Consider the following 25,961-nt stretch of genomic DNA (forward strand, 5'->3'; position numbering starts at 1 on the left):
CAGTGTCACTGGCCCTCATATGTGGGATCCGAACCGGGGCCCTCTGGCATCCCAAGCGAGTTCTTAACCATCGCGCCACTCGGCCGGCCCTCAACAGAATTCTTAACACAGAGTTATCACTTAACACGTGCTTGAGTGCCTACTTTATGGTTGGGAGTGCTCTGTGCTGATCCAGACAACTTTTGAATTACCTTAAATTTTTGTAATTTTGAAACCAGCTAAGGGTTACAGTTATATAAGATTAGTTATTGAGGCTTGCAAGCATTGTTCTAATGTTACAAATTAGATATAAAAACAGCATTGTTACAAATATAGACTCATTTGTTGCTAACTATCCAATAATGTAGATACTTAATGTTTTTTAGAGGAGAAAACTGAAGTTCAGGTTAATTAACTTGCTCTAGATCACATAGCTAGTGAGTAGTGGACTCAGGATTTGAACCCAGACTCTAACCTGTCTTCACAAAAAGGTAAAGATGAGTAGGGAATTCCCTCTCTGAAATGTGATTTTAGACTTCTCTATTCAATTCGAGAAGCACCCACTTTGACAGTATGTGTTCTGGGCAAAGCCCTATAATAAGAAAGGCATGCTTTTTAGTCTCCCATCAGGTGTCAGCACATTGTGAACTTGAATTCTTTCTGGAAGAGCCAGTTGGTAAAACATTAAATAATTATTATTCTAGAGTACAATGCCTTGATATTTGGCTTTTCTGACAAATCAAGATTTTAATATTTGTAACTACCTCATAGAGAAATATATAGGATACTGGCGGGCAATTTAGCCAGATAAAAAGGAAAAAAACACATTCAAAGAACTATTATCAAGACTTTTGGAGTTGGAAGACTTCTTGTCTGTGGCTCTCAGCTGTGTCTGTACACAGAGTTGATTGTAGTTGAAAACAGGAGCAAGAGGAGATGGCTTCTTTCCTTTCAGGTAGGTCCCTGAAACTGAAAGTCATTTTAAACCCTGTCTCTTGCTCACTAAATCCTGTGTTCCAAACCCTAAATATTCTCAAATGGCTGCTGTCTCTTACTTGCTGCCTGGGACTGGTAGCCTGCTCCCTAATTTCATCAAGCTTTTCTGATTTTTGAAATAGAAATTCAAGACTAAAACTTGTGCTGACGATGTTTTGGATTAGGGCTTTCCACAACTGATGATGCTCTGAAAGAATCATCCGTAGGAAATTTCTTTCACAGACTCTAGATCTCAGCTCCAAAGTTCACGAATGTGGTGAGGTGTGTTAAAGAACAAAAATTCAACCGAGTAAATTTGAAGATCTAATTGGCTTTAAGTGGTTCATGAATCAGACAGCAGCATCACATCTAGCAAGTAGAAGGGAACTCCAAGGAGTTATACAAAATAGAAGGTTTTTATAGACAGAAGGACGATAGGCCAAGAGGTAAAAGAGTGAATTATTTAAGGCCAGGTCACTTTCCTTTAGAAGGCAGGGGGTTTTATCAAGCAGATTACCTCGTAAGCGTTGATCAGGAAATTGAAGGCCGATTGGTTTAAAATTCCACTCCTGGAAAAGAATAAAACTGCAATTAAGTTAGGTATTAAGTCTTAGTGGGGCTTACCACAGTGACTCCATGTTGAGTCTATTTCTTTTTAACAGGTGCTTCTGGCTTCTATTTCAGCGGGTTGCCTCTTTTTGGTCGTGTAATTGCTCTCTCCGCAAAGGCAGTGAATGGAGAATTCTCCCTAAGGTCGGCGTTTAATTAATTGCCTCGCTCTGGCTGCTGTAGTATTCCAGGCATCGATCCGATTCTACTATTAAAATTGCCTGGAGATTGCCAGCAAGTCAGACCTTGGTGTTCCAGTGACTGCCGCGAGTCACTGAGTTGAGAGAGGGATGCGCTTTGTTCAGTTTACTATCACCGTGGGCCGCGCCGCGGCGCGGGACCTATTCGATAACTCGATTGGGCCTTGCTCCTGTCCATCATTCGAAGGCTCAAGGCTCTGACTGTTTTGCAGTAACATTTGGAAGCTGAGCACCGCCTCTGAAAACGAGAGAGTAAGGGGAGGTGAGGGTAAATGTTGGGTGTGTGTTGTATTTTCCTTCTCATTGGATAGCTGCTGTGTCAGTCACATTGCGCCGCTCCTGTTGGCGGGAAGGCTCTTGGCTGGTAGGGTGGACACGGTGTTGCCCCCTCCCTAGCGCGATACAGGCACGTGACGTCTCAGACATTTGTTGTTGGGGTTTGGGCTTCATTAATTATTCATTAGGTGCTTGAAAGGGCTGCAGTGATTGGTGGCTGGGAAGCCTGGTCGATTGTTTCTTAGGTAGAGATACGTGTCACCCTCAACACAGTTGGATAATTTTGCATAAATTATTCCGATGAGGGGTGTGGGGGCGGAGCTACGCATAGATTAGGCAAATCAGTCGGGGAGGGAAGGGAGGCCGGCTACGAATTAGCCTAAGTTATTAAAGATGGCGGCGGAGCGGAGTCGCTCCTCGATGGACTCGCCGGTCCCGGCCTCTATGTTCGCCCCCGAGCCCAGCTCCCCGGGGGGGGCTAGGGCCGCGGCGGCTGCCGCTCGGCTCCATGGCGGATTCGACTCGGACTGTAGTGAGGACGGCGAGGCGCTCAACGGCGAGCCGGAGCTGGACCTCACCAGCAAGGTAGGCCTGGGCGCCGGCGACGGCGCTAAGGGGACCCGGCGCTTAGGGGACAGGGCGGTGGGCCGAGCCATCTCCGAGGCGACGGCAGGAGAGGGAAGGGGGCCGAGCCCGCCCACCTGCGGGTGCCGGCTGCGCTGGGGTCTCCTGGACAAGGGGCGGCCCCCAGCACCCGCATCCTTCCCCGCCGCCTCGACTCGGCCTCCCGCGGAGATCACAACCCCTCGGCTCCGCCACGTGGAACGAGGGAGCCCGACGCCCGCAGCGCCTCGCGCAGTGCTGCCTCCCCCGAGACCGAGGGGGTCCTCTCTCTGGACTGTCCACCGCAGCCGAGGGTCGGAAGTGGTTGGGGGAGGGGGGAGCGGAGGCGCGGGAGGATCAGGTCCTCCGAGAGGGAACCGGGAGGCGTCTTCTGGTGCTGGGAAAAGAAACAGAAAGTAGTCGCTCAGTTAGGGAGAAGGATGTCTGAGGAATGTCTACTTTATGAATCTACCCAAAACAAAATTGAAAGATGGCATGACCCATAATCTCGCCATCCTGGGAGTGGAGCAACATCTTGTATGAACGGAATAAGGAAGGACGTTTCAAATTGTGTCTTCTGAGCTCTTGAGAAGGTGGGTAGGAGTTATGGTCTCACCTTCTGCTTGGCATTGTGGGGGATAAAAAGTAAGTACGTGACTGTTTTTTGCAGGTGCTTCACACATTGCTAAAGGAAAGAATGCCAACTTGGGAGTCAGACAGGGCTGGGTTCTGTTAAAAAAAAAAAGAAACTGGCCCAAGGTGGGGTCACGTGCTCCCAAGACACCAAACCTAGACTTAATTGCAGTTTCAGTCCCTCCCAGGTGTGGAATATTAAGCTGTAATTTCCTCCTCAACACTAGAGAGGTAATCTGCATAAGAGCCCCCTGTCACCCAGCCCCCCCAAAAAACAGATGACCTGGCCTGAAGCAATTGTTTCTTTACTTTTGCTAATAACTTTCTCATCCCTCCCCGTTTCCTATAAGAACCTTCCATTTTGCACTACTTCTCAGATCACATCTCTTATTAACTAGATGGGGTGCTGCAAGATTCATGAATTGTTCAGTAAAGCCAATTAGATCTTCAGATTTACTTGGTTGAGTTTTGTGTTTTAACAGATTCCTTTCAAAAGGCTCTGTGACCTTGGGAAAGTTTCTTAACCCCTCAGTTCTCCAGCTACATCATCTTTTGAGTACAGGTGGTTGTAAAAACGAGAAATGTATATGACACCTAGCATAGTGCCTATTACATACTACTCTGTAAATATTTGAAGTGAACTGAATAACTGATAATTCCCTGTGCAGATTAATAGGAGCTAATGGAAGCTAGAACACCAATACCCCCTCCTACCTGTAGTTGGAAAATTACAATAGAGATGTTTATGGAGCTTTGAAAAGGTTTGTGACTTTTCAGTCTTTGGTGGCAAAAATTGCATGAAACTTGGCCCAAGCTGGAGAGAACTTTTCCCTGCAGGCTAAGCAATAAGTAACCAAGTTTCAACTGCTCTTTTTCCCTTTAGTGTCTGCTGAGCACTTAGAAGCCAGTGGTCCTGTCTGGTATCTCTAATATCATAATGAGGATGGTCAAACTTGGAGAGCGGACAGGTCAGGGGAAATGTGTGAGGCAAGTGGCATGATGTAAAAGACCCAGGCAGCTCTCAAGGTGCCAACCATAAGCTCTGATGAGTCATCTCAGGAATTGTAAAAAACTGTACTTGACTCACAGGCAGACGAGCTGGATGTCAACTCATGGTCAAGGTGCTGAAGAAACCTGAAAACAGTGAGAAATTGCAGAGCAGAGTTGAGGTGAAGAGTAATACCTTCATTTCCTGACCAACTTATTTAATGTTCCAGGATACGGAAATGTTGCTTAATCACGTAGCTGGGGAAGTATTACTTCATCACATCACTATTTTAAAGTTGAGGAGCTATATGTATATAAATATTGATGGTATTGAAAAGAAAAACTGACGATGTGGAGGGAGAGAAGGGATGGGTTGATAGATTGATTCCTGAGGAAAAGATTAGAAGCTCTAAGTTTATACATTTGCTACAATTATATGTAGAGACCTAAGCTCTGAAAGTTGCCAAACGGAGAAACAATTAGTGAATTGTGGTGGCTAGTTTTATCCAAGAAGATTTTTCTAGGAATGATTGGGTGAAGAAAACTGTATTTACCACTTATTGATCTGTGGACTAGATGCTTTACATGTTATCTTATTTGTTCTTTATAGTGGCTTTAGGACGCAGCTGGCATTATTTACATTTTGTAGATTGAAAAAATGAGACTCAGAGAGGTTAAGTTCTTTGTCCAAGGTCACACATGAATGGTTAAGAGAATGGGACCTGACGTGCCTATTGAATGGCCTCCCCAAAGAAGTGGTCAATACTTTAATGTTATTAGCACAAATTTGCAAAATGATGGTGCTAATATCCATCTTAGTGGTAATGGTGTTTTGTTGATGAAGACGAGTCTTGCAGTTTTTACTGCTGATTCCTAAATAACCTAACTAATCGAGATGGCCCAGGCAAGATGGAACAGCGTTCTTTTGTTATTATGACAACCATTGGTCTTGGGTGGAGAGCATGGCAGTATGGGAGATCTCTGTCCTGTGAGTTGCAAGCTGCAGATAGGAGACTTTGACGTGTAGGTGTGAAGCACTGCTCATCAATTTCTACCCACAACGTCAGATCAGTCATTGCCAGCCCTTCCCCTCCTGTTAAGCAGCTGGAGGCAGGCTGTTCACACCCTGTTTTCTGTGGGTTGTGTTTCAGACATAGTCATTTTAGCACATCATATAACTCAACTCATATAAGGCCTTAGGCTCAAAGGCTATTTAGGGAGTGGCAGAGAGGGCATGAAGGGCTGTGTAGCTATTTTAGATGAGGGTGCTGTGGGGTTCAGTCAGGGTCTTTGGTCAGGCTGCCAAGCTGCTTTGGCTGTGGTGCTCTTCTAGGAAGTGTGGTCCTAAGGCTGTTGGTTTCTCTTCTAGCTGGTTCTAGTGAGCCCTACATCAGAGCAGTATGACAGCCTACTTCGGCAGATGTGGGAGAGGATGGACGAGGGATGCGGAGAGACCATATATGTCATTGGGCAGGGATCAGGTGAGCATAGTTTTCCTTTCTCTTTATTTTTAAAAAATGATTTAGAGCACATTTTCCATCTTTTACTCACTTTTCCCATTCAGTGTCTGCAGAGCTGTTTGGGAGGACATAAAAGTACAAAGTGATAATGTTAATTCCCACCTTAGTGGTCATAATACGCTTGACTTTAAAAACTCACTTTCCAAGCGGTTTTACAGATGCTTCTTTTGTACCTCCAGGACTTTCCACTTCCATAAAGGGGAATGAAGCACAAAGCAAGGAAACTTTTTGTCCTAGGTCTAGAGCAAGTCACAGTCCTAGAATTAAGCCTTCCTTGGGCAGCTCTAGGTCTTCTCCTCCAAACCCAGTTTACAGATCCCGTTGCTACTTATTGCCTGCTTAGAGAACTTCCGTGATCCTTCTTGATGTCGACAAGAAGAGGACACTCAGAAGCCTTCTCTTCAGCAAGGCTTCCTTGCCCCAGACCACAGTGACCATTCAGTGTTGATAGCTGTGATAACAGAGGCCCCCTCTTCTCCCTATGAGATCCCCTCAGACATGTAGGCTTGTTACCATTCTGGAAGGAACTGGTTACTGTACTCCACTCCGCTTATCCCACTGTAATGGGGGCCCACTGTTTTAGAGGAAGGCAGCCCCCATGACACAATCCCAGATTATACCTTAGGCTTTTTTTCTCCCTTGGTCATTCCTAGTTTATACCCTCAATTCAAGGCCTACTTACCTTCATCTTCATTATGACATTATCTTTGCTGAAATGGCAGCTGGGCTTGTTAACGATTCTGAATTGAGCCTGTACCAGAACTTGTCTGTCATCTTTGCAGAAAGGCCCGCTCGGTAGGCCTCAGTGCATCATTAAAGGAACAACTCTCTTTGCTGAATGCAGGCTTTGTAAAGGCAGATAATAATTCTTTTGTAGACTGAGTTTAAGATAGGTAAAATCTCAAAATCATTTTTTAATTATTTGACAAATATCGATTAAGTATCTCCTAAGGGCTTGATATTGTTGCAAAGCACTTTTGGATACTTAAAACCTGGTCTCTGTCCTGAGAAGGAAAGATGGCATATACACAAATAACCTCAGTAGAAAAGAATATTTGGAAATGCTGTCCGAGTGACACAAGGAGGAAGGACTTGACCTCCAATTACTGCTGTGCCTTCCTTTGGCATGTTTCTCATATCCCTTCCTTTTCATCTTTGCTCCCACCTCCCTGGTTTCAGGGCTTATCATCTTAAAGAAGGCATGGTCCAAGAGATAGGCAAACTAAGAGGTTGCCCATCAAGAAAGGAAGGGAGTTGGTCAGCATTGTCAAGTGCTACAGAGACCGCAAGGAGAGCCGGGGTTCCATTTGGTGACTAGGGGATCCTTGGTAGCCTTTTGAAAGCTTTTTGTGTCGGGTGCACACCTAGCCTGCTGTACTAGGGTCACTTCATGCCTATAGAATTGAAGACACTACATCTAGAAAAATTTTGATAGGTGTTGAGACTGTTCTTTGAAGACCTAGATTCTTAAGATGCCCCCAATTTTTTAATGTGGACTCTTCCATGAATTTTACCACCATGCCTCGGCAACTTGCAACTAATTAACCTGCCTATGGCAAAGCATAAGATGCCAGGCATTCATTAACACGTCCACACACCCAAGCATTATCTTTGCATCTGTCAATTGGATGCTATTAGATTCTTAGCGACTCCTTCCAGCTGGAATTCTTTAGAGGTAGAAAGTGCAACTAGTTAAACAAGTTGAACATCAAACAAAGGACTAAGCCAGATGCAAGGCCTCCAGGGGTCAGCTTCATCACCTGCTTCCTGTGTGTGCTTGGTGCTTCGTCTCTGTTTATCACTTCCTTTGCTTATAAAATGAGGATAATGACATCCTTCCCCACCCTCTCTCAGAGAAATTGTGTGTGAGTAAGTTATACATTAAAAGACTCTTAAGCAGTATAGAGGAATATGCTTTTTAAATATATGTTCCTAATTCAAGATCCGTGTTTTAAAAGGAGGCAACCTGGCCTAATAGTTCGTTCAGGGTCTAGAGCCTGGCAGCCTCTTTAATTTATCTTAAAATGAGGATAATAGTGGAATCTATCTCATGGTGTCATGGTGAAGGTCAACACTTGGCATATAGTAAGCACTATATAAATGTTAGCTGGTATCAGTAGTTACAGTAGTACTTTTTAAGGGTTTCGGGTTATAGTTGATTAACCATGGATTTCATTCAAAAAGAACCATGTTCATTCAAGTATTAAATCATGACTTTCTAAGAGCCAGGTACTGTAGTAAAAGTTCAGGGAACATAGGAGGAGTGTTAAGTCTTTCTGGGGAAGTCAGGAAAGGCTTCAAAAGGAGGTGCCCCTTGAATTAGTTCCAAAGGATGAATGAGTAGGCGTTTTTCAGGTAAATGGAGGCAGCAGTGAGTGAGCAGCGGAAGCCGCATGCACAGAGGCACTGGCGATAGTGGAGTATTTGGTGGGTGAGATTGGGTGTGTCAGGACAGTGGGCTGGACAGGTAGTCAGGTCCCAGATCTGGAGGGTCTTTGAATGCCATACCAAAGAGTTTAGACTTTTATCCTAAAAGTTTGGGGAACTTTGTAGCATATTGAGAAGGAGAGTGAATATAGAAAAGGTAAGTCAGATGGCAAGATGGAAGTCTCATTAGGGTTGGGCATGGGTGAATGTGTGGCCTTTAGTAATTGGACCTTTGTCTCCAATCCTACTGAGTGAGGAATGCAGTGCGTGCTGGAGAAGAGGAATGTTACTGGGGACGTTTTCTGGGAGCCCTGGATGGACAAGGTGACATTGGTGATTGCCCCCTGGCGTGGAACAGGACCTGAAAGCATTGATTTTTGTTGTGTCAGAATCAGGAAAAGGTGGATAGGATTTGGGGGTCTGGCGGGGTTAGCAGGCCTTCCAGCAAGCCCTTCTCTAACCCAGACATCCAGAGCTCAGTTGGCCCTGCACTTAGAAACTCCTCAGCCCAACTGTTCCTCCTTTGTTTATTTGTTTTGCATTTTACAAACATTTGAGGACTTGCTGTAGGAAAGGCATCCCTCATGGGGCATCCAGGGAGTGTTGGCAATATGATCCCTGTCCTGAAGATGTTTAGTGGGGAAGACACGCACCCTGGGTGTAGTAGGTGGCAAATGCCATAAGGGATCAGGGTGGGTAGGGTTGGGACAGGTGGAGGTGTGCTGAGGAGCTTCCTAGGACAGGAAATGTGTGAGCAAAGGTGTAGAGCTGGAAAAGTGCAGGGAACATGGCGGGATAGTGACTGGGCCACTTGCACTGGGACAAAACTGAGGAGGGGGTGTAGAGTTAAATGAGGGAGGTCTTGAAGGAATTGGAACTGAACATGGCTGGGCCCGGGGAGCCATTCCAAGGCTTTGACTGGGATGTGACAACATTAGCTGTGCTTTGTTTAGGAGCTTGGGCTTGAGTCTATGCAGGGCGGGTTGGAGGGAATAGAGACTGGATTTGCTAAGACCAGTTAGGGGCTTGTTATGGTGACTGAGGCAGAAAAAGGGCCTGAATTAGACTTGTGGCATTGGATTGGCAAAAAGAGGGGCGCAGGGACAAGGAAAGACGGGCGAGGTGTAAAGCCACAATCAGCAGGACTGGGGTGATGAGTGTTAAGCTTGAGTGACTGGAAGGATGGTGTTGTCATCAGAAATAGGGAAGACGGGGAGGAACTGGTCTGACATTAAGAGGAACCCTTGCCAGAAAAGACTCGAGGTTTGGAATCAGAAGACCCAATCTCACATGGTCCTCCACTCCCTACCAACCCTGAGACCTCTCTGGGTTCTATTTACTCCACTGTTAAATGGGAAAAGTAGTGCTTATTACCTCCTAGGGTTGCAGTGAGAACTAAAGTGCTTTATTAATGGTGTTAGAGTTTGTGCTGTTGTTTAGAGGGAGGGGGTGGGGTGGTTGAGTTTAAACATCGGGCTTCTAGGAGTCATCCAGGCAATTGGGGATTCAGTCTGGAGCTCTGGGAAGAGGACAGTTCTAGAAATGAGTGTTTTTGTAGCTTTCAAAGTGACATTTGAAGCCATAGTATGAGATGGCCAAGGGGACTGTTGAGAGCAGCGGTTCTCAGTCTTTCACAGGGGTCGCCTAAGACCATCGGAAAACACATATTTTTGATGGTCTTAGGAACCGAGACACCGCTCCTGTATCCATCTCCATGCCCACATACAGATACACCCACATACGTGTACCCGGCGACCCCTGTGAAAGGGGTCGCAACCCCCAGGTTGAGAACCGCTGGTTTAGAGGATAGAGAAGAGGGCCATTGGCTACTGGAAAAGATTGGCATTTAGGGGACAGGAGCAGGAGGAGCCTGCAGAGAAGACAGAGAAAGAGGAACCAGAGAGCAGGGAAGGGGCTCAGGAGACTCCATGCACTAGGCAAGCTGGTGGGAGGAGGTGCTTCAGGAAGCCAAAGCAGGGTGGCCAGCAGTGTCACATGCTCCTGGGGTCAAATAAAGGGCGTTGGATGAGGTTAGGAGGCCACTGATGACTTGAAAAGTACAAGTTTCTTCCAGATTCTCAGTAAGATTCAGAGTAAGCGGTGACAGTCCATAAGGCTCAGGTACTCTTTGAGGTGCTTGGTGGAAAAAGGAACAGAGGAGATGGTAGCTCAGCAGGTAGGCAGGGGCAAGGAAGGGAGGGTGGGTTTCCTTTTCCTGGTTTAGGAATAACTTGAGCTTGTTTGGAAGGGGAGAAGTGGAGGGGGAGGAAGATAGGGGGAGGGAAGGTGCTTCAAGTTCTGTGGGAGGCAGCCACAGCGGCAGAGGAGAGGTTGGGCCATGCTGGGGGATTAGCCTAGGGAAGGAGCAGGGGTGCTCTCCGAGACAGAGAGGCTGGAGGGAAAGCCGAGAGAGTTACTGTAGGAATTACGCCTGATGCCAAGTGGAAAGCACCTGAAGGAATTGTCGTACAGCAGGTACTTTATAAATGATTGGTTGATTGGCTCTTCCCTTCATCCTGAGCTCAGACTTGTTTTTGCGTCTACTTGCTGGATATTTCACCTGAGCCACGTCAGTTAAAAATCAATCCCTAAAATCATTCTTAAATTCCCTCCCCATTTTCCTTTGTCTCCTGTCCTCATTATCTCTTGCCTGAATTTATTAGATTGGCTTCCTAACGGGGCTCCCCGCTTCCTGACCTCTCGCTTGCCTGTGCACACCTTGTATGGCTGCCCTAGAGATCTTTCTCACGCACAGTGATCTGATCATGCTACTCCCTTGCTTGAGCCCCCAAGGCTTCCTGCTGCCTGGTAAATAACGTGTTTTGCTGCTAACGTCTGTCTGCCTAACTGCTTCCCCATCTTGTGTGGTCTCCCAGCACTTGACATCCTGCTCCCCAGCATACCAAGCTGCTTCCTGGTCCCTGAATGTGCCGTGATCTGCCATGCTCCATGCTTAGCTTCTCTGCCTGGGATGTCTTTCCTTCTTTGTCGGTAGGCCCATTTTCACACTTGGAGACCCAGCACCCTGCAAAGCTGTCCTCAGCTTCCCCGGGCAATGCTAGTTGCTCACGCTTTACATTCTCTTTGTACGGTTCTATAGTACAGTACTCAGGGTGCATTGCAGTTAATTAATTTCCTGTCTCTCCTGCTGGCTGTGAGCTGGCTGAGGGCACCTGTATTCCCAGGACCCAGCATGAGGCTTGGTGTAACACCATGGAGAATTTCAGTGATTACTGGTGAATGAACTAATGAAGGTCCTGCTTAATGGGGAAGCCCGTGACACTATTATTTATTAACTCTGTGTGTGGCCAGATTTTTGAAAAGTGTCAGGTAGAGCCGTGTTTTTCCCCACTGCCTGGGGTGGGGCCTTTCTTAGGGGTTGGCTGATTGGAAGCCTGATGTCTGGCCTCTTGTCACCAGATGGGACTGAGTACGGGCTGAGTGAAGCTGACATGGAGGCCTCCTACGCCACAGTGAAAAGCATGGCAGAACAGATAGAGGCCGATGTCATCCTCCTGCGGGAACGTCAAGAAGCTGGGGGCCGCGTGCGTGATTACCTGGTCCGGAAACGAGTAGGAGACAATGACTTCCTGGAGGTCAGGTGAGGGGGCCTCAGAACAGTCAGGGATCCCCTACAGCATGACCTCAGGGTCTAGGGCTTCACAGAGAATGGTGATGGAGCTTTGACACCTAGTGTGTCAGCTGCACCCCTTCCCTTTCTGAGGCATGGAAACAGTGTCCAAGACATAATCGCTCTATTCTCTATTTCTGCACTTCCCTATCCCTGAATATTTCCATTTGGGAAGAGTGGGAGACAGGCCAGCCATACATTCTGTGGGCTGCGTTTTCTTTTTTACCAACCTGTGGGGCTAGAAACCTGGGTGATAGAGGAGAGCATTTTGTGCCTCTCTGGACTTTGGGGCCCCTGTCTGGCAGTTTGGAGGAAGCTAGTGGAAGTGAAGGGAGAAAGCCACTCTGATGGGAGACCAGTTCCTCCTGAATGACCTTCTACTCCCTGGATAAACCTCCAGAAACATCCCCATGTGCTTATCCATGAATAGGAGGAGCAGTGCGCTGGGCAGGCTCCAGAGCAAGCCTGGCCTTACAGTGGGGCTCGCTTTGCTCACCCACCAACTCTTACATAGACCTATGGGTTCCTGTACACGCAGGGTAGCAGTAGTGGGCAACGTGGATGCTGGCAAAAGCACGCTTCTGGGGGTCCTGACACACGGGGAGCTGGACAATGGCCGCGGCTTTGCCCGCCAGAAACTCTTCCGCCACAAACACGAGATTGAATCTGGCCGCACCAGCAGTGTGGGCAACGACATCCTGGGCTTTGACAGCGAAGGCAATGTGGTGAACAAGCCGGACAGCCATGGTGGCAGCCTGGAGTGGACCAAGATTTGTGAGAAGTCCACTAAGGTGATTACCTTCATTGACTTGGCTGGCCATGAGAAATACCTGAAGACCACGGTCTTTGGCATGACGGGCCACCTGCCTGACTTCTGCATGCTCATGGTAAGTGTGGGGCGCTCCCGGGGAGGGGGGGCCGCAGCAGAGCTGTTGGGGGTGTGGTTATGTGCAAGTGTTCGAAATTGTCCTGAGGGGGAAGCCCGTTGGTTTGGGGCTTTGACACTGGGTAAGGATGACAAGTTTTGCCAGGGGTGCCCAGTCCTCTGAGCGCTCCAGACTCCTCAAGGGGTGTACCTTGATCTCCTCGGTTAGGCCAGAAAGGGAAGAGATCCCCTAAGGAAAAACCAAGGTATTTGCAGACCTCTCAATTTTTTGGAGACATGGAGGAGGGTTTTCCCTGGAGTGTCCGTATTACCTTCAGAGGTGTTTTCTTCTGGGGCTGGGCTACTTTGAGGGGGCGATGCCAGGCGATACCCTCAAAGAAGGGGAGCACAGACAGCTACCAAGAGGGACCTGGGAGGTGGCCTCTTGCAAAGTGTGGAACGGGCGTCTGCGTCCCTGGCACGGTGTTGAGGGTCCCTGAAGGTGCAGTAATGAACAGGGCCAGCCTGGGCTCCTGCAGAGCGTACAGACTGGTGGGGAAGCAGCTCATTGTGCAGAGAACTGAAAAGGAAAGGGAGCAGAGGCGCCCGCAGTCGTGTTGCTAAGCTTGTGTTTGGGGCCCTTTGATCTTCCTCCCTGGACAGGGAGTGGAGTCCTCGGGCCCACAGCCTTGGTGGTGGCTTTACCTCTTTCACAGAGCGCGCGAGCGAGCAGGTTTTCCTTTGGCAAGTCCCTCTCAAAGCCCTTCACTGTGTCCCAGTTCCTCCAGCTGCCTGCATTAATAAGTGTAGTAAACACAAGCATCTGTTCAGAGCAGACTCCATCAGGTTGCCCCACAAACACAGGTTCTCAGGCGGAGCTGCCCCAAACGGAAAAGTAAAGAGAAGCGAAGCTGAGGGTATGTGTGAACATTCTTGTCACACTCTTGTTGGCTCCCTGCCCAAGGCTCTTGGGATCTCAGCAGTGATTTCCTATCCCTTATCTTCGATCATTGCTAGGGGCCATTACAGACCTTGGCTGGGCTAAGGAAAGCTGCTCTATTAGAAGGTGTGTCAATGAATGGTCTAAAGGTGTACTTGCGGGTTGGTTGTTGGGCTGATTTGAGAGGTATAGAAACCAGTTTGAAATGAGTGTTTTTCTAACTGAGCTACAGTGAACAAGGCCAATTAATGGAAAGATCTTCACCCAGATAAAATGGCTTATATTATCTGACTTTTAGGCCATCGAAATATTAAACATTTTCTGTAGAAAACAATGCAATATTTCGTTATTGTTCCATGGCAATGAATTTCTGGGGGTGGGGGTGGAATCTTTAAAATAATATATAGACAACAAAGCAAGAGAGCTTTCTCCTGCCCAGGTTGGAAAGAACAAAAGTAAGTCTGGGTTGGATAGGAAAGGTTGGAGGGAATGGGAAAATTTTCGAGGAGGATGGCAGAGGTGTCTTGGTGTAGGCCAAAGGGAACACAGGCATGGGACATCTGTGTCAGTGGGGTGGCGGCTCACCTGTGATGATCAAACAAGAGCATCCTTGAAAACACTCTGTAATGTATAAAGCACTATATAAATATGGCAATTTGAATTTTATTTTGTTTTAGTAAGTAACAAACACATTTGTATGATACGAAAATAAAAAGGTACGAAGGCTGATGGTGAAAAGTCTTCCTTCTTCCTCCTGTTTCCTTTCAGAGGCAACTAGTATTTCTAGTTTCTTATGAATCCTTCAGAGATATTTTGTAATCATACCAGCAAAAGTGTATATATCCTCTCCCTCCAATTTCAAGCATTCAGGAAAGTTGGAAAAATAAAATAACAACTACCTAAACCTGCCACTCAGATTCAAGTCATTAACATTTTTGCCATATTTATCTGTATATGTGATGGGTGCACATGGTGGTTTTGTTCTGATTTTTGGCTGAGTCATTTGAAAGTAAATTATAGATATTGTGACTCTTCACCTCCAAATACTTCAGCACACAGCTCCTAAAAATATTGTCTCCTACTATTATTACAAGAAATGAACAGGAGCTCCCTAAATATCATCCAATATTTAGTCTATAAGTATTTTTATATATCTCAGATGTTCGCCAAATGTCTTAATAGCTGCTTTTTTCAAATAGTAATCCAGTCACCACTTTTTTTAATGGTAGTGTGCCGTGTGTGTGTGTGTGTGTGTGTGTGTGTGTGTATACATACCTTGCTTTTTTCCCCCTTAAAAACATATCTCAGAGATTATCCCATACCGGTAGATAAGAGCCCTCCCCACCGTTTTTTTTCTGCACAGCACATTCGGTACATTGTGCACGTGCCCTAATTTATTTCACCAGCTTTTGTGGTGATATTTAAATAATTTATTATAGCAGGAAGGAACAGTAACAGTAATAACAGCTGCCATTGCTTGAACACCTAATTCATGCTAGTTGTGTGCTGCACCTTTGACATATGTTACATTTTACCTCAGGTGACCGTCTACCATGGATATTATGCCCCCATTTTATAGAAAAGGCAACTGAGGGCCAGGGAGGTTAAACCGGAACCACTTGGATGACCCTGGACAGTTGTTTTCCCACACTGTCCGGGTTTGTCTTTTTTCCTGTTTCCAAGTCTCAGACTTGGGTGGCCCACGTCGTTGAAGCAGAGGCTAAAGCGGCCTGTGTCCAGCCAGCCCATCTACAGTGATTTTATTCCTGGCCTGAGACTTTGCCTTCTGTGTCCTGTCCTGATGACGGTCTCAGATATGGGAACTCGCTCCTACCCCAGCCATCTTTGAGCCTCTGTGCCCACCCAGCAGCCACCTCTGTTTCCCTCGCCCCGACAGTTCTTTCTGTGTTGGGGTAGGTGGGCAGCAATGCTGGCATCGTGGGGATGACCAAGGAGCACCTGGGCTTGGCACTGGCACTCAATGTGCCTGTTTTCGTGGTGGTCACCAAGATTGACATGTGTCCGGCCAACATTCTGCAAGGTAAGTGAAGCCCCCAGCTAGCAGCAGTCTCCCTGTTTGGGGCTGTCACCCACTGTGGCCTGTGGTTCCTTGGTGTGCTGCCAGGGCTTCTGCCTCCTCATCTTGTGCTCACACCTTGGCCTGAGTTTCCAGCAGCCCAGAATCTTGTGCTTTCTCCCCTGTTTAGCTCTTGGTCTGAGCACAGCCTGGAATTATCCCCTGCTCTTTGCTCCTCCTGGTTCCAAATGCAAGAGTCTTGAGCTCCGTAGTCTGGCACCTCTTTTTGGGTGGCCCCAGGCAGAAGGGGTTGGGTTGTGCCATCCAAGCTGGATATGCCTATGTGGCGGCGTTGGGACGGGGTCTGAACACCTTTTACCACTGAAGGCTTCCAAAAGGGGTTGCAGAACTAGGTCTTTGTACACTTCTCCCTCATTGCTACAGATGGTATTAATAGAAGAGAAGCAGGGAAATACCCTATGGGAGGGCCTCATAAGGGCTTCTGCACATGTCTAAGTTTCCTAGAGATCCTTTCGTCAGATACGTTTTCTCCATGAAGCAGAACGTTTTGGGGATAACATTGTGCTTATGGACCCCCTAGTCACTCACTCACAGGATGCGGGTCTTCTGGAGACTGGAGAAACTCGACGGGTTTCAGGTCGAGTACCCTTAGCAGATAGGCCTCATCTGTGCCCCTTCTACTCCAGCAGGCACACACACACCCAGAGATTTGCTCCTCCTTTTTGCTCCTCCAGGCGTTGTGCGTTTAACACTGCCTGTCTCCTGCTTGCATCAGTAATCAGTGGACCTGTCTTGCTCTGGAAGTCTGGCCATAAAGAAGGCCGTGTCCCCCTGATTCTGTCCCATTTCACCCTTTAAGAAACCCTGAAGCTGTTACAGCGCCTGCTGAAGTCGCCAGGCTGCCGGAAGATCCCTGTGCTGGTGCAGAGCAAGGACGACGTGATTGTTACGGCCTCCAACTTCAGCTCTGAGAGGTATGGGGCAGGGAGCAGTCCCTTCTGGGCAGGCACAGAGATGGATGAAATAGACTCTGCTGGGCTCAGCACAAGGTCTCCCAGGCCAGCAGTGTTGCCCAGAGCTATGTCAGGTGACCCAGATTCTGAGATGCTAGCCTCACTGAGGTTGGAATCCCCTCTAAGACTTCAGTGTCCTTATCTGTGAAATGGGAATAATATTACCTTCTCTGTAGAGCTGCATGGAAATGATATACAGAAAGCACTTAGCGCCGTGCCTGGCTGCTGTGTGATGGATACACAGCCATTTCTATACCTGTTATTACTAATGTTTTGTACTGTTGTTTCCCAAAAGCTCTGAAGTCACAGACCGCTTTAGGCCTTTACTCACTAACGCATCCTTGGATTCCATAAATATTTATTGGATGTTTGTTTTGTGCCGGGCTCTTCAGCTGGGCATTGAGGATTCTTAGCTGACTCGGGCACTGTCCTTGTCCTCAAGGTGGTCAGCTCCTTGGTCAGAGGGAGTCTCTTGCTAATAGTGAACTTGGTTAACTCCGTTCCCTTTCCCAGAGTCACGGGACTGCCTCGGAGCCGCCTGCCTCCTGGCTTGGTCTGTAGCACGTGGCATAGAGCAGCCTGGCATTTTTGGCCTGTGGCTTGGCCTTCACGCTATCGTCAGTGCCACCGTTTTTTGGCCAAACCGAGCGGGTATATTTCAGCTGCCCGCATTTCAATTCACTGATTTTACCCAGTGCCTGTTCTGTGCAGGTGCTCTTCTAGAATCTATAGGAAATATATAATTGCTGATCTCTGGGAGTTTGATTAATCCTGGATAGGAGCTATAGAGGCCATCGAGATAACTGACGGAAAATCAGACATTGTTACATGTAATAGAGACAAAGTTCTCCGAGAGCTGAGGAGTCTAGTGCCCATCCGGGAAGGGCACCCTGGAAGAAGCAGCAGTGATGTGCTCTGAAGGATGAGAGGCTCTGGTAGTTGGGAAAGAGAGAAGGAAGGAGGATCAGAGTGAACACATACAGAGGGGCAAAAAGTACCAAGCTTTTAGGAGATGGTCAAGTTCTCTGGTCTGGCTGGAATATAGGAATTGAAGAGAAATAAACCTGCGGAGATGTTGAGAGCAGAGGTCTGGGCTGTCTTCTCTGCAGTGGGAAGGTGAGTAAGGATTTTAAACAATCGTGTGTGCTTTAGGAAGAAGTAGTCATGAGCGCCTGAAATAAACGGAAGGGACAGATTTCAGATACACAACTTGGAAAGAGAAGAAGGCCTTAGAACAGGTCTGGCAGGAGTTGCTAGGTCGGAGCAGAGGGGTAGAGCCCTGGGAGGGGGCACGGGGGCAGTGGGGTCCTTTGCAGCAGCAGCAGCTGCTCTTATCCTGTGTTGGGCAGGCAGGAGCTGGCCTCCTGAGCTCCTTTCCTTTCTCTTCGCCCCTCACTTAGGATGTGCCCGATATTCCAGATCTCCAACGTTACAGGCGAGAACCTAGATCTACTGAAGATGTTTCTCAACCTCCTCTCCCCCCGCACCAGCTACCGGGAGGAAGAGCCTGCTGAGTTTCAGATTGATGACACTTACTCTGTACCGGTGGGTGGCTTCTAGTGGACTGAGCAGTGCGGAAGGCTGGGCGGGCACTTCCTACCGGCTGCACGGGGAGGGGCTGAGTGGGGATGGACTTACTGAGCCAGGGTCTTCTCTGCAGGGTGTGGGGACAGTGGTGTCTGGGACAACACTGAGGGGTCTGATCAAGCTGAATGACACACTGCTGCTGGGCCCAGATCCTCTGGGTAACTTCCTGTCCATTGCTGTCAAATCAATCCATCGAAAGCGCATGCCTGTCAAGGAGGTGCGGGGGGGCCAGACGGCCTCCTTTGCACTGAAGAAGGTGAGTGTGGATAATACCAGAAGTCCCCCCGGACTCCGCTGTTTGCTGGGCTCTGGGCCATCGCTGGTCCTCATGGCTGCTCTGCAAGGCAGGGGTTACTGACCTCACTTTTACCAATGAGGAAACCGGCTCAGAGAGCCTGAATGATGTGCCCAGGAGCACACAGGCATTAAGTGCTAGAGCCAGGACTTGAACCTTGGCCTGCCTCCTAAGCTGTTGCTCCCCGTCGTGTGAGCAGGGTGCCCTGACCTCAGTGGTGAGGTCAGATAGGCGCCTCCCTGCTGTGTAGAGGGTCCTAGATAGGACCATAGGGGTCCATGCCAAATCCTCTTCCCATTCAGCCTTCTGTCCCCTGGGAATTGTGAGTGCTAGCTCTGGGCTCACCTATCTTCCCCACCAACCAAATTCACCAGCAAAGTGGGCCTTTCTTTATTCCCTCCAGCAGCCCTGTCATGGTTGCCCCCCTTCCACCCAGGGCTTGCCTGCCTTTGCCCTCGCCACCCACTTAATTCTTACCCATCCTTCAAGGCCCAGCTGAAATGCCAATTTCTGCATGGAGCCTTTCCCGACTTCCAGTAGCAGCGTTTAAGCTTCCCATGTAGTACTAAAATCTGCCTAGAAGGCCTGTAGTCCAGACCAGTGAGGGCAAGGCCAAGTTGGGGTGGTTTTCATTCCCAGAAGGACTCCTGGTCCTCCAGGACCAGAGGTGGAACCGGAGCCATATTGTCCCTGAGGCCTGGGATCCCCTCTTTCTTTCAGATTAAGCGCTCATCCATCCGGAAGGGCATGGTGATGGTTTCCCCACGCTTGAATCCCCAAGCATCCTGGGAGTTTGAGGCCGAGATCCTCGTCCTTCACCACCCCACCACGATTAGCCCGCGCTACCAAGCCATGGGTAGGTGTCTGAGAGCGCTGCCAGCCCAGGAGGCCCCCCGCTCTAGAACTCTCACAAAGTGCTCCAGTGACCAAAACCCCCAAGTTTCAGCTCTAGCCAAGAAGCAGGTCTCCTTCCTGTTCAGTGATGTCCTCTTGTTCTGCCCACAAGCTGTAGCGTTTATTCTGCCCTACAAACACAAACCGAGTGCCAGCTCTATGTCTACTCAGTTTCTACTGAATGCTGCTGTGTGCCAGGTGTTGCCAAGATGCTGGGGACAGACCTTAAGGGCAAGGGCTGTGCCCTGAAGAAGCCAACAGTGGAGAAGGCACACATGCAAACACAGTGCCCTGTATTCAGAAACTAGGACCATGGGTCCCAGGACAGGTGGGGTCTGACTGGAGGAAAAGGCAGGACCTGATGTCAGTGCCGCCTCAGCCCACTGGGCCTCCCTAGGCCCCGAGCATGCGCAGCTCAAGCATATGTCATGCTTTCACTCACCGCCTCCCCTGCCTTGAGACTACTGGGTGACCCAAGCCTGTCCTGACCCCTGGCTCCCTTGGCAGTACACTGTGGGAGCATCAGGCAGACGGCCACCATTCTGAGTATGGACAAGGACTGTCTGCGCACCGGGGACAAGGCTACCGTGCACTTCCGCTTCATCAAGACCCCCGAGTACCTACACATAGACCAGCGGCTGGTGTTCCGGGAAGGCCGCACCAAGGCTGTGGGCACCATCACCAAGGTATGGCCAGGCAGACTTCACCTGCCCCCAGCAAACCCCAGGGGCCACTTCAGTTATAGACCGTGGGCACAACAGGCGCTTCTTGAGAAGCCCTGCGGATTCGCCCAAATTGCCAAAGGCAGAGGTGCCAGTCCCTGCTTTGGGAGAGCTGCCACAGCGCATCCCTCCTGGGTGACAGCGCTTGAGATTCCTGATAGCCACACTCCAGATGTTTCCAGCTGCTGAGACCCTCACTTGGTCTCTGGGAGGCCTGAAGTTAAAACTTGCCCCAGACTCTCGTTCCAGGGGTAGCAGAGTCCTGGGGCTGGAGATGCAGTGGATGCTCTGAGGAATTTCAGCCAGCCTAGTACGGAAGAGAGCCTTGAGTTCAGCTCACCAGGCTTTGGCAGGCTGGAGCCTGGCCTGGGAGCTGGACCGAGTGGGAAGGGGCTGAGGTTCCCTGATCGTCGGGCAGGGGACAGGATGGAGCCCTGATGGGCTGGGCTGAGGCAGCCCTGGGATGCTGAGTGGGGATGAGAACATTGGTCCATGTCACTGCCCCTGTCATAGCCCTCCTGCCATGGACCCTGGGCCATCACCAAGGACCAGCCAGTCACCAAGGACCAGCCAGGCCAGGGAATGAGAAGTTCCTTAGAGAGGGGATGGAGGAGCAGGCAGCCGAGCCGTTGTCATTGCTTGCAGCTCTGGTCTCATCCTGCCCCCCTTGGCTCCTGCAGCTCCTCCAGACCACCAACAACTCCCCGATGAACTCCAAGCCTCAGCAGATTAAGATGCAGTCAACGAAGAAAGGCCCTCTGAGCAAACGAGAAGACGGGGGCCCGTCTGGAGGGTCGGCAGTAGGGGTACCCCCACCTGGAGACGAAGCTTGCTCTCTAGGGGCAGCGCAGTCAGCCACATCCAGCAGTCTCCAGCCAATGGTGAGCATGCCTCGTGGCCAGTCCTGGCACCCTAACCACCTCTGGTGTGTGTGGGCAGGGTGGTGGGGAGTGCAGCTGCCACTCTGGTTGATGGAGGTGACATGTAGGAGAGCTCCAGGCAGCCTTCACTCACTGCCACATCTGTACATAAATAGGCGTTTCCCACGACTCCTGGCGCCTGAGTGCTAAGTGTGAGCTATTTGTCTCGGAAGAAGGGTGTTTTTCAAACTTTGAGATGTGACCTACATAAAATCAATTTATTGGGTTGTTGGAAAAGTCATGACATAATTTTTCTATGGTTTTCGTTGAAAAAATGCATCATGACATTTCCGACAATCCAATAATTGGTCCTGATTTGCATTTGGTTTTCACATTTCAGCTTCCCTTTCATAGTAAGAGTAAGTGTGTGTGAGAGAGTGTGGGTGAGGATACAGATGCCGTGGTCCAAAAGGTTTGAAAAACACTGCCTTAGCGGGCCCTCCTGTGCCCCCACCCTGACATGACACCGCCTGAGCGGTCGATGGCCTTGGCCCTGTGTCACTGTGGCCCTCACTCAGTATCTCCTGCCAGCTCTGTCCCCAGTTCTCTCCCGGCACTCCTTCCCCCTCTCCTAGTGTCTTCTCCTTCTGAACCTTGGAGAAGGAAGTTTCTGCCGGACCTGCCCTTTCTGCTCTCCTGCGTTGAGCTCTCCTCTGGCTCCTTCATTCCTTCTCTTTCCACCTATCAGTGGTGGCAGGTGGTGGTTCCTGCTTTCCTTGTGCTTCTCTGAACTCGCTCACTGGTTATCACCTGTGACCCGCCTGCCCTGGAGGAAGGCAGGCCGGTGCTTGCTGCATGTGACATTGGGAAGTGCGGTTTCCAGGCCCCTTTAGCGCTGACTGCTCAGGCTGGGCTGGGACCACGCGCCCGCCTGCCCGCTGCCCGCCTGCCCGCCTTCCCACCGGTAGCCTCCTGCCCGCTCTTCCCATTGCCCCGCCCCTCTGCTTTCCCGCTCCCCGGGGGCCACTGCTTCTCAAGCTCCTCCCTTCTCTCTTGCAGCCCAAGCCTAGCAGTGGGGGCCGGCGACGAGGGGGCCAGCGTCACAAGGTGAAGTCCCAGGGGGCCTGTGTGACTCCTGCCAGTGGCTGCTGAATTTCCCCTGCCTCCTCCACCACCCAAGGGATCCTCATGTCCTCTGGCCAGCGCTCCACCAGATGGGCCAGAGCAACTCTTGACTCCCCCCGCCCCCCCCCAGGCCACAGCCGGAGCCGCATCATTCCCCACCCCGGTTTCCAGGGGCGTTGTAATTTATAAGCCGAGGAAGGTGGCCAGATTTCCGGAGGACTGCCCATCTCCCACCCTCTCCCCACCTTCTTCCTCACTCAGTTTTTGTACATCTGGGCCCTTAGTTTTTATTCCTTTTATTATACCTCGTCCGTGCGTGCGTGCGTGCGTGCGTGTGTGTGTGTGTGAGTGTGTGTGTGAGAGAGAGAGAGAGAGAGCACGCGAGAGTGAGAGAGAGAGAGGAGTGCAGCCTGTCAGGGCCTGGCAGTCTTTCTCCTTCCCTCCTCATGGCTGGCCACCAGCCTCCAGGAGCTGGCCACCTGCCCATTTGTCTGTCCATCCATCTGTGTGTCTGTGAGAACCTTTAGGGGCTGTCAAGAGCTGAAGGGTGCCCTCCTTCCCTGTGCTCTGCACCCTGAGCCCTCTGTGGAGCCAGTCTAGGGCTGGGTGTAAGTGCTGCTGCCAGCTCAGGGAGCCCTCCTTCTGGGACTTGGGGGTTCCAGCAGAGTGGAGAGTGCTGGCTTCCTTTTCTCTCTCTTTTTCTCCTTAAACCCCCAAACAGGTAATGCCAAAAGCTCTTAAATTGTAGCCTGTAGACGTATAGAGGGAAGAGGTGATTGGATTGTAGGGCCCCTCCTGCCCCTAACCCCGACCTTTGCCACTGACCCAAAGACAGCTGGTGGCTTTTCTTTCCCCTTGGAGACAATCCTGTGTTTGCCTGGCAGGCCAGGGCAACTCCTGCTCCGCGATTCTGCTGAGCTGGAAGCTCTCGCCTCGCCTAAGAGCCTCCCCTGCTTGGACTTGGACTCTGAATCCGGGCACTGACGACCTAGACTGGGGTCGCCTGCTCAGGGTCCTGCTCACTCGCACCTCCTGTTGGTGGGGTGCGAGTGTTCCTCTGAGCCAGGCTATGACTAGAACCCCTCCTTCTTTCCCCACCACACCCCCGCCACATCGCCCCGGCATGACTGCTATAGGAGCACAACAGTGAAGGGCCTGAGCCCCAAGTTTGGGAGCCCCAGTTGGGGTGCTGGCAGGGCAGGGGGCAGTGAAAAAGACCCTTCCAGGCCCAGCACCGAGCATTAAGCCCTCTGGAAGAAGCACTGCCTAGGATGGGGGTGGGGTTGCCCAGGCCAGAGCTGCAGTGTGGGCCCTGAACCAGCTGGGTCTGAGCTGTGGACTGAAGCCCTCAGTTTAGGGTGGACGGAGGTGTTTTTTCTCCAGCCGGGGCAGACACCCAGCTGGCTGGGTCCATCCTCAGCCTTGCCTCCCTCTTGTCCCCAACACTTCTTTCCTTCTGCTCCCGGACTGCTGGTCCCTCCACCTCCCTGTCTAGCTATTTCTAGTTACCACTGATCCATGGCCATGGACCGACCAGACCAGCACACAAAATAAAAGTTCGTTCCAAGTTGACAGTGTGGTGGTCCCTGTCCAGCCCCTCCAGGTGGAGGTACTGCCTCCGGGAACACTATAGCTTTACCTGCCCAGGGGCCCCTGTCTGCAGGGCAAGGGCCAGCCCAGCTTCTGTCAGACAGGCGTGGCTTCAATATCCAGGCTCCTGCACCAGCTGTGACACAGGACAAGTTGCCAGCCTTCTCTGAACCTCAGTTTCCTTATCTACAGCAAGAGGTAAATGCCTACATCAGGGTTGTCAGGATTTAGTGAGGATGTATTTGAGGCCCTCCTGTGCCCAGCACATGGGAGGGACATGGTGAATAGTTACACTGCTGCCCACCCACTTTGGCTCCTGGGTCTCTAGCAGAGGCTGCAAGCTGGGGGACAGGTTTCAAAGCGGAAATGTCGCATTGCCCCGTCTCTGCTATGTGGCTGGGGCTGTGAGGTGTCATAGGTGTCGCACGCTCTTCATGTTCTTTGATGTTCTGCAGCTACTGTCTGAGGGAGGTGGAGTTAGTTCCATTTTTTTAGTTAAGGACTGAAGCTCGGAGGAGCAGTGCCACCAGCAGGCGTGTTTGTCCCTGCACCTGCCCTCGCCCCCCACCATTCCCGGTCAGCTGCTGCAGCGTGCTCTGGCCCCTGCCTGTTTCCTTGCTTTTTCACTCTGCCTCTGCCTACAGGGGCTGCTGCCCACTGGTGCCCCTGTAATGGGGCTCCAGCATTGAGCACCCCCTTCTCTCTATCCCCATGGAGGTGCTGTGGGGTTGGTTTCCACAGGCCTTGGCCAGGGTAGAACCTCAGAACAGGTGGAACCTCATTTTGTTTGAACTTCGCGGCCCCTATGAGCATAACCACTTCTGTTACATTTGGAAGCTGTGGCCTCCACCCTGGCTTCTGCCCTCAGACACTCGGGGTTGGTCTGGATTGCACGTTGACTGAGCAGGGGGCTGACCGATTGCAGCATTTTACTGTCATTAACAGGGACTCCAAAGCTCCCCTATAGGCCTCAGACCTACCAACTATCCATTTGAAACAAAACACCAGCCCTTTTGTAGTTGATAAAGAATAAAATTGTTAATCCGATCATCTCGAATGGCAAATCCTGACCTGTACTGCAGCTGGCATTTGTGGCATCTTTGATCCAGTCAGGACCACTGTTCTGGCTTATTGGCCTCCCGGGCGCAGCTGAGGTAACAGGAGTGTGCCATGGTGCAAGGGGAGTGGAAGTTTGATTGGGGTCACCGGACATAACATGGAGAAGACGATGTGAGTTGCGCTGTGAGGGGCCAAATAGGATTTGAATGTGTGCAGGCAGGCAGAGGGCATGTGCCTTGCCCCAGAGGGCAGGAGCAGAGGCTCCCAGCCTGATTACTGTCCGGCAGGCTCCGGGGGCTCACTTACTGGCACAGCTCAGGGGTGTTTCCTTTGTTGAAAAAGACGTTAGTTGCAGAGTAAGAATTGACTGAAACGGGCTGATGTGAGCAGTGGCTGGAGGACCAGCCACATGTAGACTAGCTCTTTCCTAGGACCCTGACCTGAGGGGTTGAGTAAACTGGCCCACAGCCTGAGGGCTGGATTTGTACTCCACCTACTCTATGGCAGTTTATCCCCAAGCCCTTCCCTACTGACCCGTTCCTGCCTTTATTTTCACAGCTGTGATGGGGACTGGCCCTGGGCCAGGATGGCCAGGACGGCCAGGACAAGAGGCACGCATTTGAGAGTCCCATTGGTGGCCTGCCCCTGGCCCTTTGAGCAGCTCATTTGAGACTGATTCCGGGGAGGTATTTGTGGGGAAGGGTCAGGACCCGTTTCCCTGAGCTGGCAGGTTCTGGCTCTTCAGGGGACCCACTTCCTTGTCCCATCCCAGCACAGGTACAAGAGGCAAATGTCTAACTCCCACCGAGGATAATCACGGCCCCGAAGGCAGACACGGTCACTAGTGAAACAGGTAACTTTCCCTGCCTTCTACTCACATGGCACAAAGTTTCCTGCTTCATAACGGGACATCTATGTCAGCTATTAAAGCCACCTCACTTTCTCTTGCCAACCCTTGAACCCAGAATCACTGGAGCAGGGCCTGCCTCCGCCTCCGCCCCCATCATAGCTGGCTTTTAGCTGAAAAGCCAGGTTTCTAAAGTAGGAGTAAGTCTTTGAAGCATTGTTTCGGCCAAGAATTCATTCTCATTTTCCCAAGAACAGATTCCCTGTGGGATGGCCAGATAAAAACC

The 25,961-nt window shown here is 50.3% G+C and overlaps 1 protein-coding gene across 2 annotated transcripts; it reads left to right on the forward strand.

Annotated features, from left to right (window-relative positions):
* Positions 1 to 2,391: 2,391 nt before the first annotated feature.
* On the forward strand, positions 2,392 to 24,839 carry GTPBP1 (GTP binding protein 1). 2 transcript variants are annotated; one of them, XM_019664589.1, is made up of 12 exons: positions 2,392 to 2,624; positions 5,632 to 5,743; positions 11,630 to 11,810; positions 12,379 to 12,727; positions 15,563 to 15,686; positions 16,543 to 16,657; positions 18,097 to 18,241; positions 18,357 to 18,539; positions 19,299 to 19,434; positions 19,980 to 20,158; positions 20,875 to 21,075; positions 22,114 to 24,839. In XM_019664589.1, the coding sequence occupies exons 1-12, from the start codon at positions 2,433 to 2,435 to the stop codon at positions 22,204 to 22,206; spliced, it is 2,010 nt and encodes a 669-aa protein (XP_019520134.1). In that variant the 5' UTR covers positions 2,392 to 2,432; the 3' UTR covers positions 22,207 to 24,839. The 2 variants fall into 2 exon arrangements, with proteins under 2 accessions (XP_019520134.1, XP_019520136.1); XM_019664591.1 differs by lacking the exon at positions 5,632 to 5,743 and having other exon boundaries at positions 2,539 to 2,624.
* The last annotated feature ends 1,122 nt before the right edge of the window (positions 24,840 to 25,961 follow it).

Source organism: Hipposideros armiger, unplaced genomic scaffold (genome assembly GCF_001890085.2).
Source record: "Hipposideros armiger isolate ML-2016 unplaced genomic scaffold, ASM189008v1 scaffold_426, whole genome shotgun sequence".
In the NCBI taxonomy this organism is placed as follows: domain Eukaryota; kingdom Metazoa; phylum Chordata; class Mammalia; order Chiroptera; family Hipposideridae; genus Hipposideros; species Hipposideros armiger.